Here is a 24,492-nt window from a genome sequence, read left to right as displayed (position 1 = left end):
TGGAAGTAGTAATAGATATATACCATTTCCGGTTTTAGTAGATATATATTGAGATTGAATATATTGTTGTGACATTTAAGTGATTTCAGAAAACCGCTTCTCGTCTTTAGCGTTTTTATTCTAGAATGATCAACACTAAAACCGGAAATGGTTGATTTTTGGAACTACCGGTTTTAATAGAAGGTTAAGAGACAATGTGGTACCTTTTCGTAGAACGTTAAATTGGTCCAAAAATAAATGGTTCTCGCTATATATTACCGTTTTCGCTAATTGTGATCAACGTTAAAACCGGAAGTGGTTTATTTATACCACTGTTGATTGATGAATCACGTACATCAACAGAGAGCACGGTGGCTCAGTGATAGAGTGCTTATCTCTGGTGCATGGGATCCCCGGTAAGGTAATTACTTGGTCTTTGTTTGTCTTCGTTACTCTCTCTACTGTCCCAAGTTCTACTGTATCCTGTATGTAAACTTATGGTCCTAGGCCTTTGAATTAGGATTCCTTTATTTTCATTACATCACTTTTTTTTTCTTTTCTCCTTTTGTCTTTACACAAATCAAATGTTCTGCTACAGTACATAATTTTCTCTTCTTGTAAGTTAATTTTCTCCCAACTTTCCAAAGATTTTTCTCATTCACGATTTGATCTTTATTTAATTATTTTTTTGTTACATTTGTAAATTACCAACAGGTCTTGTTCAAGACAGTGGCAACGTTTCCGAGTCGTTCGCTGCTGTTATTAGAAGAAGAAGACGACGAAGAAGAAGGTTCTTCAAGCAACTACGTCACTTATCAACAGCAGCAAGGCTGTGCTGTGGAAAGTGCTGTTCACCTGGGAAAAACAGCAGCGGAAGCAGAAAAGTGCTGTTCTCGTGTTAAGGCAATATCCTGGAAGGTCAAAAGCGGTTATACAAAATGACGTATCAGTTCAGAGCTAGGAATTACGTCGATTTTGAAAGTAATTTGTCAGAAAGTTCTTCCAGCTTCTTTGGTATGTACTAGATTTACTAAATTTTTATTTATTGGGAGAATTATTTTGAAACTGTTAACATAGAGTATGTCTCTATGGACACATTTCGTTGCTGTTACGGTTGTTTGAAAAATTGTACTTCCAAACGCTATACCACAAAATAATTCAAAAATGATAAAATTCTTGTCTTTTCTCACTAGTATAAATCTGTTCTTTATAAACAATTTACTGATAAGGGCTCCTTCGTTCCTTATACGCTAGAGCTCTTTCTTTCAACAGCTCAATTCGCTTAAATCCCAATGTAATAAATATTCCTTCATATTCTTGTGTTTATAGCTGCAAAATGAATGAAATGGTTTGAAAATGAAATGGAATCTTTCAGTTGAACATGCCATGATTATGCCTTTTAGGATAAAAGAGAGACTGATTAAGGCAAGTGAATGATGGAAAAAATGGTAAATGAAAATGTGGGAGGAAACATGAATACTCTTAGAAAACCCACGGGCACGATGTTGTCCACCACAAACTTACCTGGCCGTGATCGAACCAAAGATCCCACATACCAGCAGGCACGTAGCCAGGATTTCGTGAAAGAGGGGGTCCGTGACATGAAATACTGTGGTCATCACACTAGGGTCTCGATCATTTTAAACAATTTTATTGGAACATATATTGGTTCGTTTAGCCAGGATTTTGTAACGGGAAGGGATTGGCGTGAGATGAAATTCTGAAGGCCCAGGAGCTCGATCAATCTAAACGACTTTACTATCAACATATATTGGTTTGTGAGGATATGTTGGTAAGTATTTTAATAAACTATAAAGAAATCTCGAGTAAAATAAAAGTATTGAAAAAGATTATACAATATTTACATTCTTCCTCTGTTTATTCAAATATAACAATTTTCCTTTCATTATGATCTAAACGAATATTCGGACCCAAGAGGAACGGGAATGGGGAATGGCGGAAACTTCATAACGAGGAACTACATAATTTATATGGTTTACCCAACATTGTTAGGGTCGTGAAGTCTAGGAGGCTTAGGTGGGCGGGTCATGTAGCTAGAATGGAAGAAAGTAGAAACGCTTTCAAAGTCTTGACAGGAAGACCAATCGGAAAACGACCATTAGGAAGACCTAGGCGCAGATGGGAGGACAATATTAAGATGGATCTCGCCGAGATTGGAATACAAAGTAGAAACTGGATGCAGTTAGCTAAGGATAGAAGTCAGTGGAGAGCTTTTGTGAACGCGGCATTGAACCTCCGGGTTCCATAGGCCATAGTTAGTTATGATCTAAACTATTATGAAAAGTGCATATTCACTATTATAAAAAGTACATACTCAATGTCTTGTAAAATATTTTGCAATATCTGCGTTCCTTTTTCTGTTGAATCAAATGTTAACAGAACTTTCTTTCCATATATATTTTTGTTTTTATTCCGTCAACTACTGTCTGTTTCAAATGACAGGTTAAAGGAGCAGTTGAAAATTGTTTTTGAAATTATATGTTTGATATTGGAAGGATGCGATGACGAAAAATTGATAAAAAGTGCCCACGCTGTTACACAACGGCACTATGCTTTCGGAAGCTTGAAATCTCCCTGACTAGTAGCAGAAATTCTGAGAATTCCGCAACTTTTCTAGAAATTTCAAATTCCCTGACTTCCAGGATATATCGCTCACCTCGCAACCATGTATTGCAAGTAATACAAATTTCCTCATAAGAAAGAGTAACCAAAAGCTTCCTGTAGTTTATTTTTAACGCGGATCCTTTTTCTCATTTCATTTTGTTTCATCCTTCCCTATTTTTTTCATTTCTGGTCTCGAAGGGGGAAGGGGGGGCGTACCCCTCTTGGCTACGTGGCTGACACCAATTGTTAGCGCTCTACCACTTCTCCTGCCCCCTCGCCTCACTTTGTGTGGTTTGAGAGAATATTTACAGTAAAAACTGATCTCTTAACTTGAATGGGGTATACGAAAAACTGGGATTGTTCTAGAATGCTGGACCGTACACATAAGTGAAGGTGGGTTATTAGCTACGTAGAGTTATTCCTTTCTTTATCAATACCCAATTCACATGATGCCAAGCGAGTGAAGGCGCGTTAGTAGCGGGTTGATTCCTTTCTTACAACTCAATGGATGCAGACCTGTGTTCAAGAACCCTGTCGGAAAGATTTCCATATTTAGCTTCAACTGAAACAGGAGCATAGACTACTACTTTCTACTATTTTGCTAGATTGGGTGTAAAATGGTGGTAGTAATGCTGCAGTGTTAACTTCGCAGGTTCTGTAACTTGCATTTAATAATCCGTATCCTCTTGAAAGAGGGCAACCGCGTTAATTAAATATTATTCGAGAAATTTCAAGTTGATTTTCTAGTTAACTTGAAAGCTTTCAAATATGCATGAGGAAATTCACGCAAAAAGTATATGAAAACTAGGGAAGGCAGTTGCTCAGTGGTAAGCGTTCACCTCTGATGCGAAAGGTCCCTAGTTCTATTCCAAGCCATGTAAGATTGTGATAAATGTCAGTTTCCAGTTTTGTCTTTCATTTTCGTGTCCTTAATTCTTTCGAAGGCATTCACTGTCATTAATGGATATAGTATACATGAAGCTGCATCAGTTCCCGAAGGAGCAGGACGCTCATACTTTTAGGGATTATTCATTGAGTATGTACAAACTTACCACGGGGGTAACAAAGCGACTTTTATTTACTTATCGACTGATACGAAAATAAAAAAAGAACGTACATGTACTTTATATCTGCATGTGTAGTGCCTTTGTACTTTATCTATGACTGTGTGTGTGTGGGGGGGGGGATTTAACTCATATCGCATATCTTGTGCACATGGATACTTCTTACTATTGCACTACGTAGAAAATTTATAGTATTTCATGTAGAAGGGGTAACAGAACACAGAAGAAACGCAGATCAGGGGGTTCTCATGTATACTATTACCCTTTGGGGAATAATTTCTTTAATCTAAAGCTATAAAAGTATTTAACCGATCTGACATGTCTCAGGAGTCGTCACTGGAAACACCGTTAAATGAGATAGGTATAATTCAAGGGGCTCAGTGGAAGATCGCTTACTTCTTTTGCGTGGGGTACTCGGGTATTCCAGTTTCCTCCCACTTTTTCATTCCACCAATTCTTCAGTTTGCCTTATTCGTAGTCTACCTTAACCTAAAAGGATATAATTGTGGGACGTTAAACTAAAATGTTTCAAATTTCATGATTAAATGTAACTAAGATATGTCCGAGGAGGACCACGCTGGCGCACTGATAGAGCGCTCACCTCTTGTACTGGGTATGAGTTAGCAGTGGACAACGTACCCTTGGGTTTAATCAAGGTTCTCCAATATTCGTATTCCATCTGTTTCATAATTCATAACTGTGAAACGTAAAACTAGTAGTTTAATTTTTATGTCTGAATTTGCTAATCTTCATTCTTCGTTGTGGGGGCGCGGTGGCTCAGTGGTAGAGCGTTCACCTCCGGTGCTTGGGGTCCTTGGTTCGATCCGAGCTTGCGCCGTGTGGACTTTGTGGCGGACAAACACCGTGTTCGTGGGTTTTCACGGGGTTCTCCCGTTTCCTCCCACTTTCTTCATTCCACTATTTCATTCATTTCTCATCACATTCTCCTTTTGCCTAACCGGCATAATCGTGGGACGTAAAACTGAAAGATTTCATTTCATTTTTCGTTGATTATTCCAATTGATAAACATTTCTGGTTGTTGTGATTAATGATGCAATTCAGTAATTGCGATAGATGAGGTATGGGCCTGTAGTTACACATTGAATCCATACTTTCTCTCGTAAGTTAGGAATGAGTGCAAAATATAACTAGTTCATTAACATTCATTGTACAAGCTATTACTCTGTGGGCAACTTTTTTGCTATGTGTACTTGTTTGGGACTTTTTCGTAGGAGTATCGTTGTTCAATGGTAGTGTTTACCTCTGGTGCGTCGGGTCCCTGGATAGATCCCCGGACAGGGACCGCGGTGACTGTGGTAGAGCGTTCACCTTCTGGTGTATGCAGTATTAGATTCAGTGCCCGCTCGCGCCAAATGAGCTTCATAGTGGACAAATACAGTATGCGTGGGTTTTCAGTGTTCTGTTTCCTCACTTTATTCATTCCACCATTTCATTCATTTATCATAGTCTCCTTTAGCCTAGCCGGCATAAGCATGAGACGTACAAATTAACGATTTTCATTTTCGATCCCCAAGACAGGAAAATTTACGGTGGACATCATGATTGTGTTTTTCTTGGGATACTAGTTTCCTCCCACACAAATTCCATATCTCACTGTCCTTATTCTTCCGTCTCCCTTAGCCTAATGGGTATAATCATCGGAAGTTAAACTGAAAGGTTTAACTTTCGTAGCTCTACACAGTGTAAGAGCGAAGGTAGGTTCCAACCTGGCTGCCTCTCAGAGTTAGGACATAAAGTTGATAGAACAGCCGATGTTTTTCATTGTGATTTGATGAAGTAAATCCACAAAAGTAGCTTTCTCTTGGCTCTATGGTTAAGAGCCTGCCTCACTAAAAATAATACAAAATTTACCATTTGTCTTTTGCTTGCTTATTTATAAGTGAAAGGAGATAATAAAATGCAACTTACCACAATCATAGATGTTATTCTACAACAAAAAATATTGCCCTGAAGAATTTTCAGTGTTGCCATCCATAGAAATTAGTGTTGCCAGAATGAAAATTCTCCTAAAATCTAAGTTAAGGCAGCGACTAGGAAAACTAACACAACTGCATTTGATTATGTATAATGTTTAGGTTTGCTGTGAACTACTTTTTAAATAAGAGTTGTATTTAGTTTGTAATAAAATAGTTTTAACATACAGTTATTAAAATTAAATAATAATGTTATTTAAAAAGTACTTCCCAGCAAACCAAAACAACATGATATGTAATCGAATGCAGTTGAGTTCGTTCCTCTAGCCACTGTTTTAACTTAGATTTTTAGGGGAACTGTTATTGTGGCAACACTGTAATTTATATGGACGGCAACACTGAAAATTCTTCAGGGCCATATTTTCTGTTGTAGAATAACATTATCTATGATTGTGGTAAGTTGCATTTTATTATCTCCTCTCACTTATGAATAAGCAAGCAAAAGACAAACGGTAAATTTTGTATTATTTTTAAGTAAGGCAGGCTCTTAACGAACGCGTCTACAGCGTGGGAGACCTAGGTTCAATTCCAGCCATAATCTTTTGTAGTTTGGATCCAGCGTTAATTTGTATGTCCATGTCTCATGAAGCCTCACTGTGCTAAACTCCAACTCATGAAAGTAGTTTGTTCGACTACATGTTGTGTGTGTAAATCTTTTTATAAAGGGGACGTCACAATAATTGTTCTAATATTTCCTCCCTTTTTTAAAAATATTTATTTTGACGTCCGACATTTGTGCTCCAAGGCTATGGAAGACGTTATAGGGTGATAATGACCGAAGTGGTGAAATGAAGAAAGTGAACTGGAGAACTCATTCACACTGTTCTCTACAAAGCCCACTTGGGGGCGAGATGGGAACAAACCAAGGACCCACGCATGAAAGATGCGCCTACCACCATTGACCCACCGCGGCTTCCGTTCCTATTACTGTTAACGTATTGATTCATATATAAATATTCCTAACATTTAAATTAAATTTCCATGATTTTTCGCAATTTTCATTTTCAGATTTTAAACTTTGGTATTTGTAATATTTTGGGAATGTACGATCTTGCTCATATTTTGTCCAAACCGCTCTAAAAGGCTCGGTTGGGTAACTTTGCGTAAGAGGTTTAAATATCTCTAAAAGAGTTCAATTGTACTAAGAAAATTTCTTGGGTTCCAAATGTTGGGGACACGGTAGCTCAGTGGTAGAGCGCTTACCTCTTGTGCGTAGGGTCCTTGGTTCGGTCCCCCGCCCAGGTAAGTTAGTGGTGGACATTATCTGTGGGTTTTCTAGGGGTAGTCCCGTTTCTTCCATTCTCATTCCAATTCTCCCATCATTCACTAGCCTTAGTCTTCTTTAGGCTAAAGGGTATAATTATGGTACGTTAGACTGAAATTTAATTTATTTTTTCCAAATATATATTAAAATCCATCGCCTTTCAAAGAGAAGTGAGTGACTTGGTTTCCTTGAACAACACTGTACGTTAAAGAATAGAACAGAGAAGTTGAAAATCTGTCAATCGGAATCTAAAGGTTGCGAAGTAATAAACCTGACTAGGACAGCTTATTTCGGTAAAGAATAGAATTTGCTGGTATCCTTTTGCTTTCGTGACCTTGTTTTATAATTATATCATTTATTTCAGAAGATAGTGTAGTCAGTTTGAACTTGGGTTGCATTCTGAAGCGTTCAGTAGATGACAGAATTATGAGCATGATCGAATACATACCTGGAATGTAATGCTACGTTCGAACAGACACAAATTCTTTTCTTAAGAGTCTTCATCCCGGTGAAATTAAAATACCGCTAATTTTACAGTAATTATGTGATACCTTCAAATAGATAAAAGATAATTGAAATATGGAACAAGAGCGCCCTAGACAATATTATCTTGCGTGAGGTACCGTTATCATAAGTCGCCTAGTGGCTTTCAGTTTTCAGTCGTTTAGAAACGCGAAAATAAATGCCGATTTTCAAAATGGCTCGAAATCGAAAGCAGATAAGTGAGTCGTGATAACTGTTTCTCATGTAAAATAATATTGTCTAGGGCGCTCTTGTTGCATATTTCAATTATCTTTTATCTATTTGAAGATATCACATAATTACTGTAAAATTAGCGGTATTTTAATTTCGCCGGGATGAAGACTCTTAAGGAGTGATGAAAGGAAAATGTGTCTATCAGTAACATAGTTGATAATAGATGCAAACTGTCCTTAAATGAGTGTCTATATGGTTAGCGTAGGTATCTTTGGCGCAGACCTTGGTGAGATTTCCGATCGGGGCTCGTGTGGTTTCACGTTTAACTATAGGTCTCATACTAGCATCGTGATGAACGGGACGCTAAACTCCAAACCAACCATTAACCAAACTGTCAACTGCAGTTTCCATCTTGAAGACATAGTGAACTTGGACCTATAACTAAATGTAAAGTGGCTGACGGATGTTTTGTGTGTGGCTCTGGGTTGAATTTCTGGTAGAGCAACTTGCCTGAGATATAAACTAAAATAGTGGTTCGGATCTAATTTTAATCAATAGTTTCTGCCTCGTAATCTCGATGGTGAAAGTTTGTTAAACCATTCCAGTCAGTTTAATGTAGAACCCGAACCTTAAGAGAAACCTGATCTCTCTTGTCTTTAACACTTGGGCCTTTCTTTACTATTGTCACGTAGCCCCGGCAAAACAAGACTATTCCATTGTGTTACTAATTTTACCCTTGTACTCTTATTGTTTGCTTGTTTTCTGTCTTATATTTTCTTTCATGACTGATTTGTTGTTGTATATATTTACGGGTTCTAAAAGACTTTTTCAGCATAACTAATCACTCGAATCTATTCTTGGCACGCTTCCCGCCTAAAGAATAGATCTGTCTGCAACGCGTTCTTGCCACGCCACCATGAAGTTGCGAGTTACAATACACTAGGAAACACAGCAAAACTCCATATAACTCATAAGTCACTAACACACTTATTCGCGTGTGGCAACTAAGCACTTCAAATACCCGCGAAACAGCAATGACCTCATTTGATGGGCTGGCTGACAACTGTCACCTACCCGACAAAGCCAATGAGACGTCGTCGATTGGATTAAAACGTTCATGTTGAGGGCTAGCAGAAAATACTTGCAAGGTCAATCAAGTGCACTGGCGGGAAACGTGCCAAGATTTGAAAAAAAGAAAAAGAAAACGTACGCTACTCACGAGGGCTGTCCGACAAATGAATATATCTAGTTCGAAATCTTTTCATGAATAATTAGCTACTTAACTAAATCATCAAAGCAAAAATAGATAAATGAACTGCGTGATTATCTTCCCCAATTAATACTCATATGATAGCACGCGGTTTACTTTAAAGTCCTACGTATTAGTCTTACAAAGAAGGTATATTTTAAAGTCTATCAAATTTTAGCCAGCTATAATTTACCTTACCAGACATACATTCACCAGCCAAAACTAACCACTAGTTTTTGAACGCATTCGTTGGACTGAGATACGGAGATCCATTTGCCAGACGCTGGTCGAGATCTTATTTCATCTGTTAGTGCGGTGCTTGTGCATAGAATGTCAGTTTAATTGGAGCCAGAAGGCTGAGAAAGAAAATGAAATGAAATCTTTGAGTTTTACGTCCCACGGTTATGCCGGTTAGGAAGGCTGAGAAAGAGCATCTCGGAAAGAGCGACTTATCGGCTGTTCGCGAGCTGTGGTTAGGGCTTTCCAAAGGTGGGGAAAGAATGGTGAAACATCAGCAAACCACAAGACATGGGTTGTTGATATCTCAAGAAAGTCTGACGTCGTTGACGGTAGAGATTGATACTGTAGGATATGGCACAAACTTTCGCGCAACTAATAGTGGACGAAGCGCGCGCGAGAGAAAAGCAAGCAAGCAGTTATCCGTACTATTAGTTCTCCGCAGCCGACGTCCTACATGTGTACCAATGTTAACCGCACGGCATTCTCGTCGATTGACTGGAATGAGCACGTGCCTATCGTAATTGCACTACCAAGCAATATTACAGCCCTGCGTGGTCCGATACGTCAGAATACTGCCTCCATCACATCGATGGCTGAGTCACTCCGTTGTCTCCCAGGGGAATAGCTGCTAGAGACGTACACAATAGGACAGTCCAGTGGTGGCTCCCTTAGGGTTTGGGGATCATTTCGCATGGCCATCAATGAGCCCAGTAGTGAGTGTGGAGGGTACCGTGATGGTTTCTAGGTATTACGGGTCATTGATCACCTCCACCTTCTCCGTGCTGATAATGTTTCTAGCTCGGAATGATATCTTTCAGCAAAACAACGCTCGTTGTCACAAGACAAACTCTATTTTCCAGTGGTTCCAAAAGCACAATGGTAAATTTTAATTGCTAACTAAGGACCAAACTCGCCCAATTTTAAACCAATTGAACACCTTTGGGACGTCATTGATCTCACAAGTAAACCTTACGTTTGGGTGAATCGAGTTGCTGACTGAGACACATATGAGAAAGTAGTACTAAATGTGGTCAGTATTTCAGTGAAGTTGTAGGTGCGAAGCTCCAGGGGTTTAGGAGATACAGCTATCAGAACATCACATGCAAGTACAGAATAGTCTTCATACAGTTGGAGGTAAAAGCTCTGTAAGACCTCTTGTAACGACAAAAGGTGAATAACAAATATATGGGTATATATTAGGACTAGGGGGAAGTCATATAGTAAGGGTATACCTGACGGCGGCCATCTTGAAATCCGCCATTTGGAATTAAGGTTAAGTTTTTAAAATAGGAATAGGGTCATGTGATACATGATTTAAGGCGCAAATTTTATCAGAAGAACAATGGTGACGTTAATTTTGAGTTACGCACAATTGGTAAAAAGTTACAGGGAAATTAAATATTGTTGCAGCATATGTATTAGTCCTTTACCCCACCTTGTAAATTTTGTTTTAATGATAATAATTAAATAAAAAGCAGGTGGATAAATATTAGGTCTATGGTAAGAGTTGCCTTGATGGTGGCCATGTTCAAATCCGCCATTTTGAAGCAGACAAAAGTTTTAAATAAAACGCATAACAGTGATACCTTATTAATAGCAAATTTTACCATAACTCCAACGGTATAACCATTTTTGCTTTATCATTAACCAGCACAAAATTAAATGGATCGCTCCTTTCGACTACTGCTTTGACGGAATTGTTAACGACAGATATGTCATGTGTAACTCGATTACCTTTGTCAGGCGTGCTCACTGTGAGCAGAGCATTTGTGCAAGTCATGCACTCTTTTCTGAACTACATATTGATTGTACTAATTGAGGACTTTTCTGGAAGAAAGACCCAAGTTCAATTATGACTCAATTATTCTTTGGTCATTTTTCCTTAAATTAGCAACTTGTTTATGAGATAACAAATGATACTTAATGATAAAGCAAAAATGTATACCGTTGGAGTTATGGTAAAATTTGCTATTAATAAGGTATCACTGTTATGCGTTTTGTTTAAAACTTTTGTCTGCTTCAAAATGGCGGATTTGAACATGGCCACCATCAAGGCAACTCTTACCATAGACCTAATATTTATCCACCTGCTTTTTATTTAATTATTATCATTAAAACAAAATTTACAAGGTGGGGTAAAGGACTAATACATATGCTGCAACAATATTTAATTTCACTGTAACTTTTTACCAATTGTGCGTAACTCAAAATTAACGAGACCATTGTTCTTCTGATTAAATTTGCGCCTTAAATCATGTATCACATGACCCTATTCCTATTTTAAAAACTTAACCTTAATTCCAAATGGCGGATTTCAAGATGGCCGCCGTCAGGTATACCCTTACTATATGACTTCCCCCTAGTCCTAATATATACCCATATATTTGTTATTCACCTTTTGTCGTTACAAGAGGTCTTACAGAGCTTTTACCTCCAACTGTATGAAGACTATTCTGTACTTCCATGTGATGTTCTGATAGCTGTATCTCCTAAACCCCTGGAGCTTCGCACCTACAACTTCACTGAAATACTGACCACATTTAGTACTACTTTCTCATATGTGTCTCAGTCAGCAACTCGATTCACCCAAACGTAAGGTTTACTTGTCAGATCCGAGCTAATAGTCTTCTTCGCGAAATTTACAGGAATTAGTGACTGCACACAGTGTTGGGCAAAATCAATTGAAATCAATTGCAATTGATCAATCAATTGAAAGTAATTGCTCTGAAAATCAATTGCAATTGATTTCAATTGCAATTGATTTCAATTTGTAATTGATAATTAATTTCAATTGCAATTGAATTCAATCATAAAATTTGCAATTAAATTTTCGTCAATTGTTAATTGTTAATTGGTCACCAGGCAATTGAAACTTTTAATTGTTAATTGTCGATTGCAAAGGGTGCAATTGAAACATTCAATTGTTAATTGCAATTGACAATTGAAACTTGTAATTGTTAATTGTAATTGTTAATTGCAATTGAAGTCAGCAATTAAAACTGAAGGTAAGAAGATGTGTGTATATTGTATTGTGCACTTGTTACTGTTTTACATTTTTCAAATAAGGTACTTATAAGAAATGCTGGATACCTACCATCCCTTTCCCCCCTGGGAAGAAAGCCGTGAAACTAAGTATTCTTTAAATATATTATGTTTATGGTTCTATCCCCCTCGAAAGAACTCTATATGCCCGTCATACATACAATAGGAATGAGCACGAGCGAGTTCGAGCGAGTTTTCTTTAAAACTCGACTCGACTGGAAGCAGACATCTTTGAGTTCGACTCGAGATCTTGGCTCGAAAAATTTCCCCCAACTCGACTCGAATTCGGATCGAGTTTCCAGTCGAGTCGAGCCAATTCGAGCTAAATCGTTTGTGTAGTTCCAAGTACTACTATCTTCAAGTATCCTACATAGACAATATAATTATCAATGATACTACTACTACAACTAATTATTATTATAACACCGTGTACATGTATAAACATGGAATATAGGCGGTTTGTATCGGAATACTAAAAATAAGTTAACTGTCGATCTCGGTAGTCAAGAAATCTACAGGAGGCAAGGACATCGATCACGAGGTTCTTGGTTTGAGTTCAGGAGGAGCAAGTATTCGGGCTCGAGCCAAAAATTGTTAGAAGTTATGGGACTCCAGCCAAACATGCTTAAAACTGCTCGACCCGGGTTTACGGTTGTCAACGACTCAAGCGGCTTGCTCACAGCTCATTCACTTATCGAGCCGAACCGAGAAGTGAGCTGAGCCAACAGCTCACCGAACCGAGCTGATTGCTTACCCCAACCGAGGCGGTTCGAGCCATTGGCTTAGTTAAGCTAACTCGAACCCAGCCTATGGACTCGTTTCAACGGAGCTGGTTCGAGCCAATGGCTCCAATCGAGCCGAGTCGATAACTCGTCTTTACCGAGCCGGTTCAAGCCATTGGCTCAATTGAACCCAGTCGATGGGTAATCCCAACCAAGCCAGTAAAGCTGTACGCTCAGTTGAACCGAGCCGGGCCGGTTGACATCATCACTATTCCGCTTGGGCTTCTACTTTGGCTAAAAAATTGGACCGTGCAGTTCTCAGCCTTGATGGTAAGAACTACAAAAAATATGAAATCTTTAGTTTTACGTCCCACGATTATGCCGGTTAGGCTAAAGGAGACGGTGATGATGGGAAATGAATGAAATGAAGAAAGTGGGAGGAAACGGGAGAACCCCAAGAAAATCTACGAGCACGGTGTTTGTCCACCACAAAGTCCAAACTGCGCGAGCTGGGATCGAAACAGGAACCTCAAGCACCGGAGGTGAACGCTCTACCACTGAGCCACCGCGCCCCCACCCCGGATTTTTGTAGGCATCCACTATGAAATTATTAGTTTTTTGCACTAGAACTTTGCTACTGAGTGATAGAAGTACTCCTTTCTAAAACTTAAAATTTGATGACAGTTGGATCAAGATCTGAGATATACTGAACCTCAGGTGAGGTGAGCGCTCTACCACTGACCCACCGCGCCCTCTGGTAAGAACTACAGTATATACTTATATTGGTGCTCACGGCGTCATTAACTTGTTCCACCACCAACGAATTTCGAGGTACTTTGTTTTGCATCTTTTGTGCGTGTTTTGTGTCTCTTTGTGCGCCTATTCCCACATTTTGTGCATCACCGGAAGTGAGTCAAAATGGACCTACAAATATGGCGGAACAAATTATTGCTCTTCCGCCACCAATGAATTTCGAGTTCGTTTCCTTCACATCCTTTTGTGCTGTTTTGTGCGTCTACTTCCGTTTTGTGCGTCATGGGAAGTGGGTTAAAATGAGTCCCCAAGGTGGGACGAAAATGACCAAGAGTTCCACCACTATTAAATCTCGAGGTCGTTAATTTCACATCGCGTACTCTTTTGTGCGTCTATTTCGATGTTTTGTGCGTCACTGGAAGACGGTCAAAATGGGCCTCAAAGGTGGGACGAAATTGACTCACTGCTCCGCCACTACCGAATTTTGAGGTTCTTCCTTTCGCATCGACTAGTGAATGTGTCGTGCCGTTTCGTGCTCTTATTTCCACGTTTTGTATGTCACCGGAATTGGGTCAAAATGGGCTTCCAAGATGGGACGAAAATGACCAAGAGTTCCGCTACTATCGAATTTCGAGGTCGTTAATTTCACACCGCGTACCCTTTTGTGCGCCTATTTCGACGTTTTGTGCGTCACTGGAAGACTGTCAAAATGGCCTCGAAGGTGGGACGAAAATGACCCACTTCTCCGCCACTACAGAATTTCGTTGTTCTTCCTTTTGCATCGACTACTCGACTACTGAATTTTCGTGCTGTTTCGTGCCCCCATTTCCACGTTTTGTGCGTCACCAGAAGTGGGTCAAAATGGGCTTCCAAGATGGGACTAAAATGACCCACTGTTCCGCCACTATCGAATTTCGAGGTCGTTAATTTCACATCGCGTACACTTTTGTGCGCGTATTTCGACGTTTTGTGCGTCACTGGAAGACGGTCAAAATGGGCCTCGAATGTGGGACGAAAATGACCCACTGCTCCGCCACTACCGAATTTCGTGGTCCTTCCTTTCGCATCGACTAGTGGATGTTTCGTGCCGTTTCGTGCCCTTATTTCCACGTTTTGCGTGTCACCAGAAGTGTGTCAAAATGGGCCTCCAAAGTGTGATGAAAATGACACTTCTCCGCCACTACCGAATTTCGAGGTCCTTCCTTTCGCATTGACTAGTGCCTGTTTTGTTACGTTTTGTGCCCCTATTTCCACGTTTTGATCGTCACCAGAAGTGTATCAAGATGAGCCTCCAATGTGTGACGAAAATGACCCACTGTTCCGACACTATCGAATTTCTAGGTCGTTACTTTCGCATCGTTTAGTGCCCTTTTTTTTAAGTTTTCTGCGCCTATTTCTCGTCTTGTGCATCACCCGAGGTGAGTTAAACGGGGCTTTAAAGTGGGAGTTAAATGGCTCACTGTTCCGCCACTATCGAATTTCGGGGTAGGTTCTTTCGCATCGTTTAGTGTATTTTGTACCGTTCTGTTCGCCTACTTCCACGTTTTGAGCATCACCAGAAATGCGTCAAAATGGTCCATCAATGTGTGAGGAAATAGAGCCATTGTTCCGCCACTATCGAATTTGGAGGTCGTTTCTTTCGCATCGTATAGTGCCTGCTTTGTACTGTTTTGTGCTCCTATTTCCACTTTAGTGCGACAACGAAAATGGGTCAAAAGGGCCTACAAGTATAGCGGAATAACATAATGCTGTTCCGTCACCAAAGAATGTCGAGGTCGTTTTCTTCACATTTTTTTATGCATGATTTGTGTTACTTTGTGTATCAGTGGGAGAGGGTCAAAATGGACCTTGAAAGTGGAATGGATATGTCTTTTTCTGCCATATTGGTAGGTCGCCTTTGACCCACTTTCGTTGGCCTACAAAACGTGAAAATATGCGCAGAAACGGTAAAAACATGCACTAAACAATGCGAAAAAGCGACCTTGAAATTCGATACTGGTGGAAGAGTGGATCATTTTTCTTTCCACTTTGAATGCCCATTTTGACCCACTACCATTGATTCACAAAACGTGAACATAGGCTTACAAAACGGTAGAAAACACGCACAAGATGATGTGAAGGAAACGACCTCGAAATCGTTCCTGACGGAACAGCATTAACTTGTTCCGCCATATTTGTAGGATAACATTGACCCATTTCCGGTGACGCAGAAAACGAGGAAATAGGCGCACAAAACGACACAAAAAATTTCCATGTAATTAAGCTAAATTTCCATTTAAGTTTGTAAGCTTAATTATATGGAAAATTTTATACATTTTTCCTTTACGTTAGTCTACTTTACGTTGATTTGGGACTTTTAAATTTTATTCAGTTTTCCACTGAAAAGTATTTATAATTCAACAAGGAAATAATTATTAATTATAATTATTATCTATATAATTGAATTCATTGTAATTTGTTCCATAACAAACACTTTACCATTTCGTACTAGCTGTTATGCCCGTTCTTCGCATGGATCAGATAAAATATGAATGTAAACGAACTGAACAACGGGAGAACAATTAAAAACATTTCTAAAATTGGATCTATTTTGTGTAAATATATATCCAACAACGTACATGTGTTTTCATTGGGAAGGCCGATGGGGGCTGAATTTGAACGTATACACTATCGGGGGTGTCACTATACGTCTGAACAACCCCAATAAATATGGATTCGACACAAATTCTACTACTTTTACATGTCCAGGTGAACCACCCCTCAGACCCCCTTGTTTTTTATTGTGAAACAATCTCCTCTGGCCCCCACCAACCCCCAACCAAGACCGCGAAAACTATGAATGTGACACTAACATCTGCCATTTTCTACTACTTTTTACATATGCCGGTAGAAGTTCCTATAATCTTCTGGTTCCAATTTTGAAAAAAAAAAAAAAAACAATGCCTCTGGCCCACAGCCGATGGGGGCTGTATTTGGAAGTCAACGCCTGTGGAAGTATCACCATTCATCTCAGCGACAGCGAAAACTATGGATTTGACACTAATATCGGTCACTTTCCATTATTTTTACATGTCTCGCAATTCCCCACCCCCGGTGACTCCCGGCCCGCATACAATGGTGGCTAAATTTGAAAATCACCGCTAATGAAAGTATCGCCATTGATCTCATCCACCGCGAAAACTACGGATATGACATCGGTCATTGTGGATTATTTTTACAAGTCTCGTGATCCCCTTTATAATGCCCCCTTTCTTAGCTGATGGGGGCTAAATATGAAAGTAAACGCGGTCTTGAGTTTCACCATTGAGCTCAGCTATCCCGAAAACTATGGATTTGACATTAATATAGGTCATTTTCGATTATTTTTACATGGCTCGGAATTCCCCCCTCTGGTGACCCAAGGCCCGCATACAACGGTGGATGAATTTGAAAGTCATCGCTGATTGTAGTGTCGCCATTGATATCAGCAACCGCGAAAACCATGAATTTGACACTAATATAGGTCATTTTGGGTTACTTTTACGTTTCGGTATCCCCCCCCCCGTTGACCCACGGCCCGCAGCCGAATACGGTGAATTTGGAAGTTAATGCGATCGGAGTTTCACCATTGATCTCAGCGACCGCGAAAACTATGAAATCGACACTGATATCGTTCTACATGTCCCGGTAAACGCCTCCCTGAGACCACCTGGTTCGAATTTTTTGAAAACGCTTTGCCTTGGTGTGGGACCTGGACCACGGTATCTTTGATCAAAATTTGGTAACTCTCGGTCGACTTTTCTGGTCCCCAGGCCGGTCCTGGTAAACGTCCCCTGGAGACCCCCTAGTAAGGAATTAAAAAAAAACTCTTCGTCTTGGTCTGGGGCTAGACCAAGCTACCCGTGACCAAATTTTGAGAGGTTTCGGTCCACTCGTCTCGTCCACAGGCCGCACAAAGATAGACAAACAGACACACGAACAAACTCTATTTATATTAGAAAGGTCAGATCCGCCGTTATTGTATTAGTGCGGTGCTTGAGCGATTGATCGTAGAAATTCAAACTCCGATGAGTGGTAATTTTATAGGCTTGTTTTATTACAAGTTTAAACTCTTTAGTCAGTAGAGAAGAGGGCGTGAATCATGGGTCAGAGTTGATGACAATGGGTTTTGGTGGGTCTGTGGGTCACAGTGGGTAAGAGTGGTTTATGATGGGTGGTGGGTCAGAGTGGGTCACGGTGGGTGGTGAGTCAATTGGTCGTGGCTAAAGTTTTCATTGCCCCACGCCCTCTATGAACTACACTGTTGAAAATTAATCAGTGAAAATCAATTGCAATTGATCAATCAATTGAAAGTAATTGCTGTGGAAATCAATTGCAATTGAATCAATTTCCAATTAATTTCAATTGCAATTGAATTACAGAATTTAATTGCAATTACTTTCCACTGCAATTACTTTCAATCAATTGATCAATTGCAATTGATTCTCCTTTTTCAATGGCCAACTACAATTAACCATTACTTATTTCAATTGTTAATTGCAATTAACAATTAAATTTACAGATTAATTGTTAATTGTTAATTCAATTGAAATTTGCCCAACACTGACTGCACATGTGGTGCATGCTTTCAACCACCCACCAGGGCATTATGCTTCCATGTGAAACCACATTGCTGCCGTCCTGCGAGCGAAACTTGGACATAGACGATATTAGATAGGCAGTCATAATGTCTTGGCTGGTCAGTGTATATTGATTGAATTACTATAACCTTTGTATTTTATAGTCTTTATTATGTCTGACATCTTTGTGTTGAATTAGCCTATTGCGAATTGACGGGATATGCCAGAGATTTCCCCCTGTCAAAAATTATCCCCCCTGGGGAAGAAAAGTTTCATCTATAGTAGGAACAGCAAAAACTTTTCCTCGTGTATTTTTTCTTCGAATAGTCATAAAGATAGAAACAGGGAATAACTTATTTTGTATAGCATATCTAAAATATTTTTTTTACTTACAACTATTTATGAAACACCTCTTTTCAACGTTTTCGTAGTAGCTAGAATAACATGTTTGTTTCAAAGTTTACAAACAAGCAAGAATGGTTTACAAATGAAATCTTTCAGTTTAACGTCCGACGATTATGCACTTTAGGCTAAGGAAGACTATCATAAAGCAAGTGAATGACGATGGAATTAGTGAAATGATAATGTAGGACACTGTTGTACAGCACATCTGGTCGGATATTGAACCAGGGAACCCTCGCACCAGCGGTAAGCGTTCTGACTGAGCCGCAAGAATTGTTTATGTAATATGATATACATATTGTATGTGGTGCCTGGTATGTATATTTCTGAAACTTATCCAACCTGTGGAAAATATTCAATTCGCACACTGGCACTATCTGCTTACTGCCTTAAATTAAAAAAAACAAACTGTTTAAGCTTTTTCTGAGTTGTAAGCTAGACTACGTAAATAGGGTTGGAGAGATAATCTACAATATAGAAAACTCCAAACATGTATTTCAGACTGTTTCTGATCTTAAACTCCCCTGCGTACATTTTTATTACTCGGCACCTTGTGTGTCACATAGTCATTAACAAATCATATATAACTATTTTCTTTAAGAGCTAAAATTTGTTTTGACTTATTTTGAAACCTTCGGGTTACGAGGGGAGCGAGCAAGAAAATTTCTACCAAATCTCTTTAGAAACCGATAACAATATTGATTTACTAAAGGGAGCCAATACTTTTACGAGGCACCGCGTCTTTTAGTCTTTTCCAACACTTTTCTTTCTTGCTCGTTCTGCACTCTTGCTATCAGCGCCCGGGGCAATGGCTCTACTCGCCCCTCTCTCCTCGTAGCTATGGCTTGACAGCAGAAGTTAGTTGAAGAAGTATACAATAGCTGACGTTTTACGATGTCTAATAAATTGCATACCTAGCTTTCAGTAGGTAAGTGCTTATCAAGACTGCTCTGTTGGCTTTTTTGAAGGGGTATTCCGCCATATCCAAAATGACTTAATCCATGCAGTTAGTGATGTGATTGAAGCTCTTTTTTTATGTAGAGAAACTGAAACCTCTGATTTTGGTTCATTTAATATTAGACCAACATAGTGTAATAAGTAGATAACAATTAACTGTTTTCAGGTATCTACGTAAAAGAAAGAGGACTGTGGCTATGAGATTTTTGCTGATATTGTGGCTCAGTGGTAAGGTGCTCACCGCTGGTAGAGCCTTTGTATTTCAACTGTGCCCCTACTAGCGCTGCTGTAGATGTGAGTTTTCGCATACCTCCTTCGAAAGAGGAGCGACAAGTAGCTGCGGCCGAGATCTTTCAATTGTTGGATGCGGAAGCCTTGCCACAATGAATTATTTCACGGACTTTGCTATGCTGTTAGCCATCCTAAGTAGCCTACGATCTTAACTCGTCAAGACCAAACGACTGAATGACAAATTGGTAACACAGCCGAGATCATTCACTTTTCTCTAAGCAAAGGGAGAATTTCCTTGTCAGAGGCTGACGGGGGTGGAGCCAAAGTGTTTCGCATATTTTCCGAGGGCACACCTAAAATACAGGCTCTAGTCTCTCAATCCAAAACTATGAAAGCTTGTTGTGGATACGATATCGTCCGTGGTATCTCGGAATTATTTCTCCCTCCCAGATTCTCATTTCACTAATTATTTCATTACATTTATCAATCATCCGTCTCTGAGCTCAAAGGGCAAAAACCTGGAACGTTAAATTGAGATTGCATTTCAGTACTTTAAAATGAATTACGCCTGTTTTCTTTGTAATTCACAAAAGTCAATTTATGAAGTTATTGGATGAATACAAATTAAAGGACCCCGCATAATCCTTATGGAAATTGGATTTCGGTGGAATTGCTTGAAACCGTGATATCTTGTAGATAGTGTGTTCCTGATTCTCAATGGGCACAACCACCAATCACTGTTTAGCCCATACAGGGCCACGTTTTTCTTAAAATAGACGAAGACAACGGTACTCAGAATTTCTTTAAAAATGAAGAACTGATATGTTGTAGATCTTCTGATCGTGAGAAATGTCTTAATGGGCACAACAATCAATTAACGTTTGACCACTACAGGTAAAGATTTAAAAAAAAAAAAAAAAAAAGAAGGATATATCAACACTTTGGATTTCGGTGAAAATGAATGAAACTTGGATATGTTGTAGATGTCGTGATCCTGAGAAAAAATTGTGGTTATCGATTAGCGGTAGGTCAGTTGTTACAGAATTTGTTCGCATTCGGGAGGTTCGGCCCAAGCCGGTCATCCTCTGTTTTCCAGGACTTTCTTTTGTCCCGCAAGATAAACATCGGGATGTTCTCTATGCTTAAATAGTTGGCCGCTACTCTCACCATCCCTTTTCCGGATTGTGGTATAGGATGAAAAGATCTAAAAGTTTTCAGGGTTTCATACAATTCCACAATATCTGATGGCCAAACGGTCTGTGATTGGAGATTGTGCCCATTGAGACTTTTTGTCAGGATCACAATACCTACAACATATCAGTTTGCAGTTTTTCACCGAAATCCAGAATAGTTTCCTTCTGCTGCTTTCAGAAAAGTGGCCCCGTAGTAGAAAAACGGTCACTGATGGGTGATTGTGCCAATTGACTTCCTCAGGATCACGGTTTCAAGCAATGCCACCGAAATCCAATTTCCATAAGTATTGTGTGGAGTCTTTTACAAATTCTCATCGTACTGGACAATAGCAACGGTGCTGGCACCCATTCTAACTCCGTACCAATATATTTTTATCTTGGCTTCTTAAGGTTTATGGTAAATAAGTTTAGATTTTCAAAACCGAAAATACCATGAATTTTGAACACCACTAGTAGGTATACTTCATCCACTGTGCTCTAAAATATTTCGAAGGAGCTGTAAATCAGTTCTCAGATCCCTGATTACAATCTGGGTCGTGTCCATGCCGTGCCCCGACAGGCCACTTGGAAGAGAAATCAGCCCGTTCGTGGATCTTCGGCCGCGATCCTTCGGCTTTCTTCGAAGCGCACGAAGTTGACCAGAACCAAAGCGGTACGGCATCTGTAAATGGTCTCGGCCGTCGCACGGCTGGATGGAGCATGGCAGGTCAGTGACATGTGGACGCCACAGTATGTGTGAATTAAACTTTAGGGTAATTCTAGTCTCAAATACTAGGCAATATTTAATCTGAGATTTTTAGTTGATATTTGCACAAGTAAGATGGTATGATGATTTTTTCCTAAGGTAGGAACTCTTCTCCCAACGAGTCAACATATTTATGCTAAAATAGAACTACTAATATTATACCATAAATTCGAATTTCACTTACACCGTTTTGATGTCCTAGTCCCTTGGTATTCAGAAATAACTCGAAAGTCTTTTTCCCTTCCTTTAAAAAGTCTCATTTAAAAAGAATGTATATTAAACACTTCATTCTATATAGGCCTATGTATATTAAAAATCAGACTGCATTCGTAGGAAACTGCTACTACCTCTAAGACAATTCAATTGATCCTAGCGTGGTGTTGCGTATACCCATATAAGTTAACAAGGTTTTGATTTCATTCCAAAAAATTTGTAGGACGTCTCACGGCCTCTGTGTGTTACCTTTTTTATAATGAATTATTACGAATATGATCATACGAGTATATTTCTAATCTTATAGTTTAAAGTACATGGTCCAGAAGTGTGGACAATACGAAAACTAGGTGTATCCAAAATACGGGTAAACGACAAAATGGAGTGGTACGAAAAGCCAATGAAAAATGAGTGTTACGGGCGTTGAAAAAGAGGAAGAGAACTCCTAGTGGTACTATTTAGAAAAGGTTGGGCCCGCTTTACACTAGGAGATAAGTCCTTGGAAATATCTGAGGAAAAAGGTTACGATATCTCTCGTAGAAAATCCTACCCTTTTGTGCCATACACGTAACTACACTGCACATCTTACTGATATTGATACCAGGCGCCATATTGTTAAATTGCACCCTCTAAAAAAGTATAAAATCAGAATATAAGGAAAACCTACCCCATCAATCCCTGCACCACTTTTCATTTCGTTGGGGCCACGGTGGCTTAGTGGTAGAGCGTTCACCTCTGGTACATGGGGTCCCTGGTTCGATCCCAGATCTCAAGAGTTTTGTGATGGACAAATACCGTGTGTGGGTTTTCTTGGGGTTCTCCAGTTTCCTCCCACTTCATTCCACCATTTTATTCATTTCTCATCAGTCTCCTTTAACCTAGCCGGCATAAGCGTCGGACGTAAAACAGATTTCATTTAATTTTGTTGAATATTTTTGCTCTTTCACACACATACGGCTGGTGGGGAGAAATATTTGTTTTCACTTTCTCTCATCTGATGTTTCTTAAATCGAAATCTTGCGAATTTTCTTTCCGAAGCAGAGCGTCCTCTAAACACGAGAGATCTCATAGGATCGTTCAAAACATGGGAAATGACGTGCGATCTGATGTCATACGTTGCGATTTCGACTCTAGGAAAAATCGTGAGATATTTCCTAGTATCTATCCTATAGTGTATATCAAGCCTTACAAGTGGTTTCGTAAAGAAAATATACAGTTGGTGTATAATTAACTCATCCTTCAAAGTCGATTAGCTGCGAATAATAGTGTAAAAAATGAAGTGTTGAAACACAAAATGACTACCACTTTAGCGTGTTACGTGTGTGTTAATTTAGCACAAAGACATCGCCTTCCGAGGATGGATATATATATTAAAACTCGGTACTACCTGAGAGAATTTGCATTGGTATTTATCGTTCAACATGAGCAAAGCTTTGCGAAATATCTTGGGCACTTCTGCCAAGTAATGAATAATGTTCTATGTTTTCAGTAATCGGTCACAATAATATTGTTGTAAACCTGTGAATCGTCTGACAACAATAACACAAGCAACAGTTCTACAATCTTATGTTCATATATGCTAAGACACAAGAATAACAGATAAAGAAAACAGATGGAAGCACAGCTGTGTAACTGTTGTCAGATGATTCACATGTTTACAACAATATTATTGTGACCAGTTACTGAAAACATAAACATTATTCGTTACTTGGCAGCAGTGCCAAAGATATTTCGCAAAGCTTTGCTCATATTAAACGATAAATACCAATGCAAATTCTCTCAGGTAGTGACTAGTTATTTTTGATATGCTCGAAAGACGATGTCTTTGCGCTGAATTGACACAAAAATAACACGATAAAGTGGTAGTCATTTTGTGTTACTTCAACACCTCATTTTTTGCTGTGTAGTGAAGAATTAAACTTGTTACAATGACTTACTAGTGTTAACGCAACCTATTACTGTACTACCCTCTAATTTACTGCTGTAACTTGGTTTTACAGTTGTCAAGATAATCTGCTGAAGATCCTCTATATTTTCTGTGTTAGTGAGTTTTGAATAATTGTGGATTAGTTCAAGTTGATTAGTACATTTCTGCCATGGATTTATTCATTTTGTATCTGATCTTTGGAAACACCCTGTATTCAGTAAGTCTATCGGCCAAACTGTGCATACTTGTTTCTTAGTCTCTCTCATAATTTTGTTTCCAGATTATACCCACGATTCATTAAGGACAAGCTACGATCCTACACCCGAAAGGGAGAAAGAAGGCCATCCATTTCGCAATAAATTGCATACTGCAAAAAAATCTACAACTGGTAAGCTCCTTAATTTCTACTCTTTAAACAGTTTCCATTTTTTTTTAACACTGACTGCACTTTACTGTGTTTGCGACATCGATACACACTTTTGGTGTATGCAGTTTCATCAACGGGTGTTCAAACACTTAGTTTAGTTAGATATACACTAGGGCTGTTCGGAAAGTAAGGTTACAAAGCCTTCAGTGAGACGTGTATGTTATTGCATA

At 39.3% G+C, this 24,492-nt stretch overlaps 1 protein-coding gene across 4 annotated transcripts in view; it reads left to right on the top strand.

The window, feature by feature from the left end:
- The first annotated feature begins 789 nt into the window (after window positions 1-789).
- Window positions 790-24,492, top strand: part of LOC145674453 (uncharacterized) — a 102,314-nt gene continuing 78,611 nt past the window's right edge. For 2 of the 4 annotated variants that reach the window (XM_081744523.1, XM_081744522.1), the window contains exons 1-2: window positions 791-993; window positions 24,176-24,283. In XM_081744523.1, coding sequence (XP_081600649.1) covers window positions 918-993; window positions 24,176-24,283 — 184 coding nt within the window. In that variant the 5' untranslated portion in view covers window positions 791-917. Of the gene's footprint in view, window positions 994-24,175; window positions 24,284-24,492 lie in introns of all 4 variants that reach the window. The other 2 variants (XM_081744525.1, XM_081744524.1) reach the window with 2 other exon arrangements.

Source organism: Thermobia domestica, chromosome 17 (assembly GCF_964235325.1).
Source record: "Thermobia domestica chromosome 17, izTheDome1.hap1.1, whole genome shotgun sequence".
NCBI lineage: Eukaryota > Metazoa > Arthropoda > Insecta > Zygentoma > Lepismatidae > Thermobia > Thermobia domestica.
Note: the sequence above shows the minus strand (reverse complement) of the source record. Positions and strands in the feature narration are given on the sequence as shown.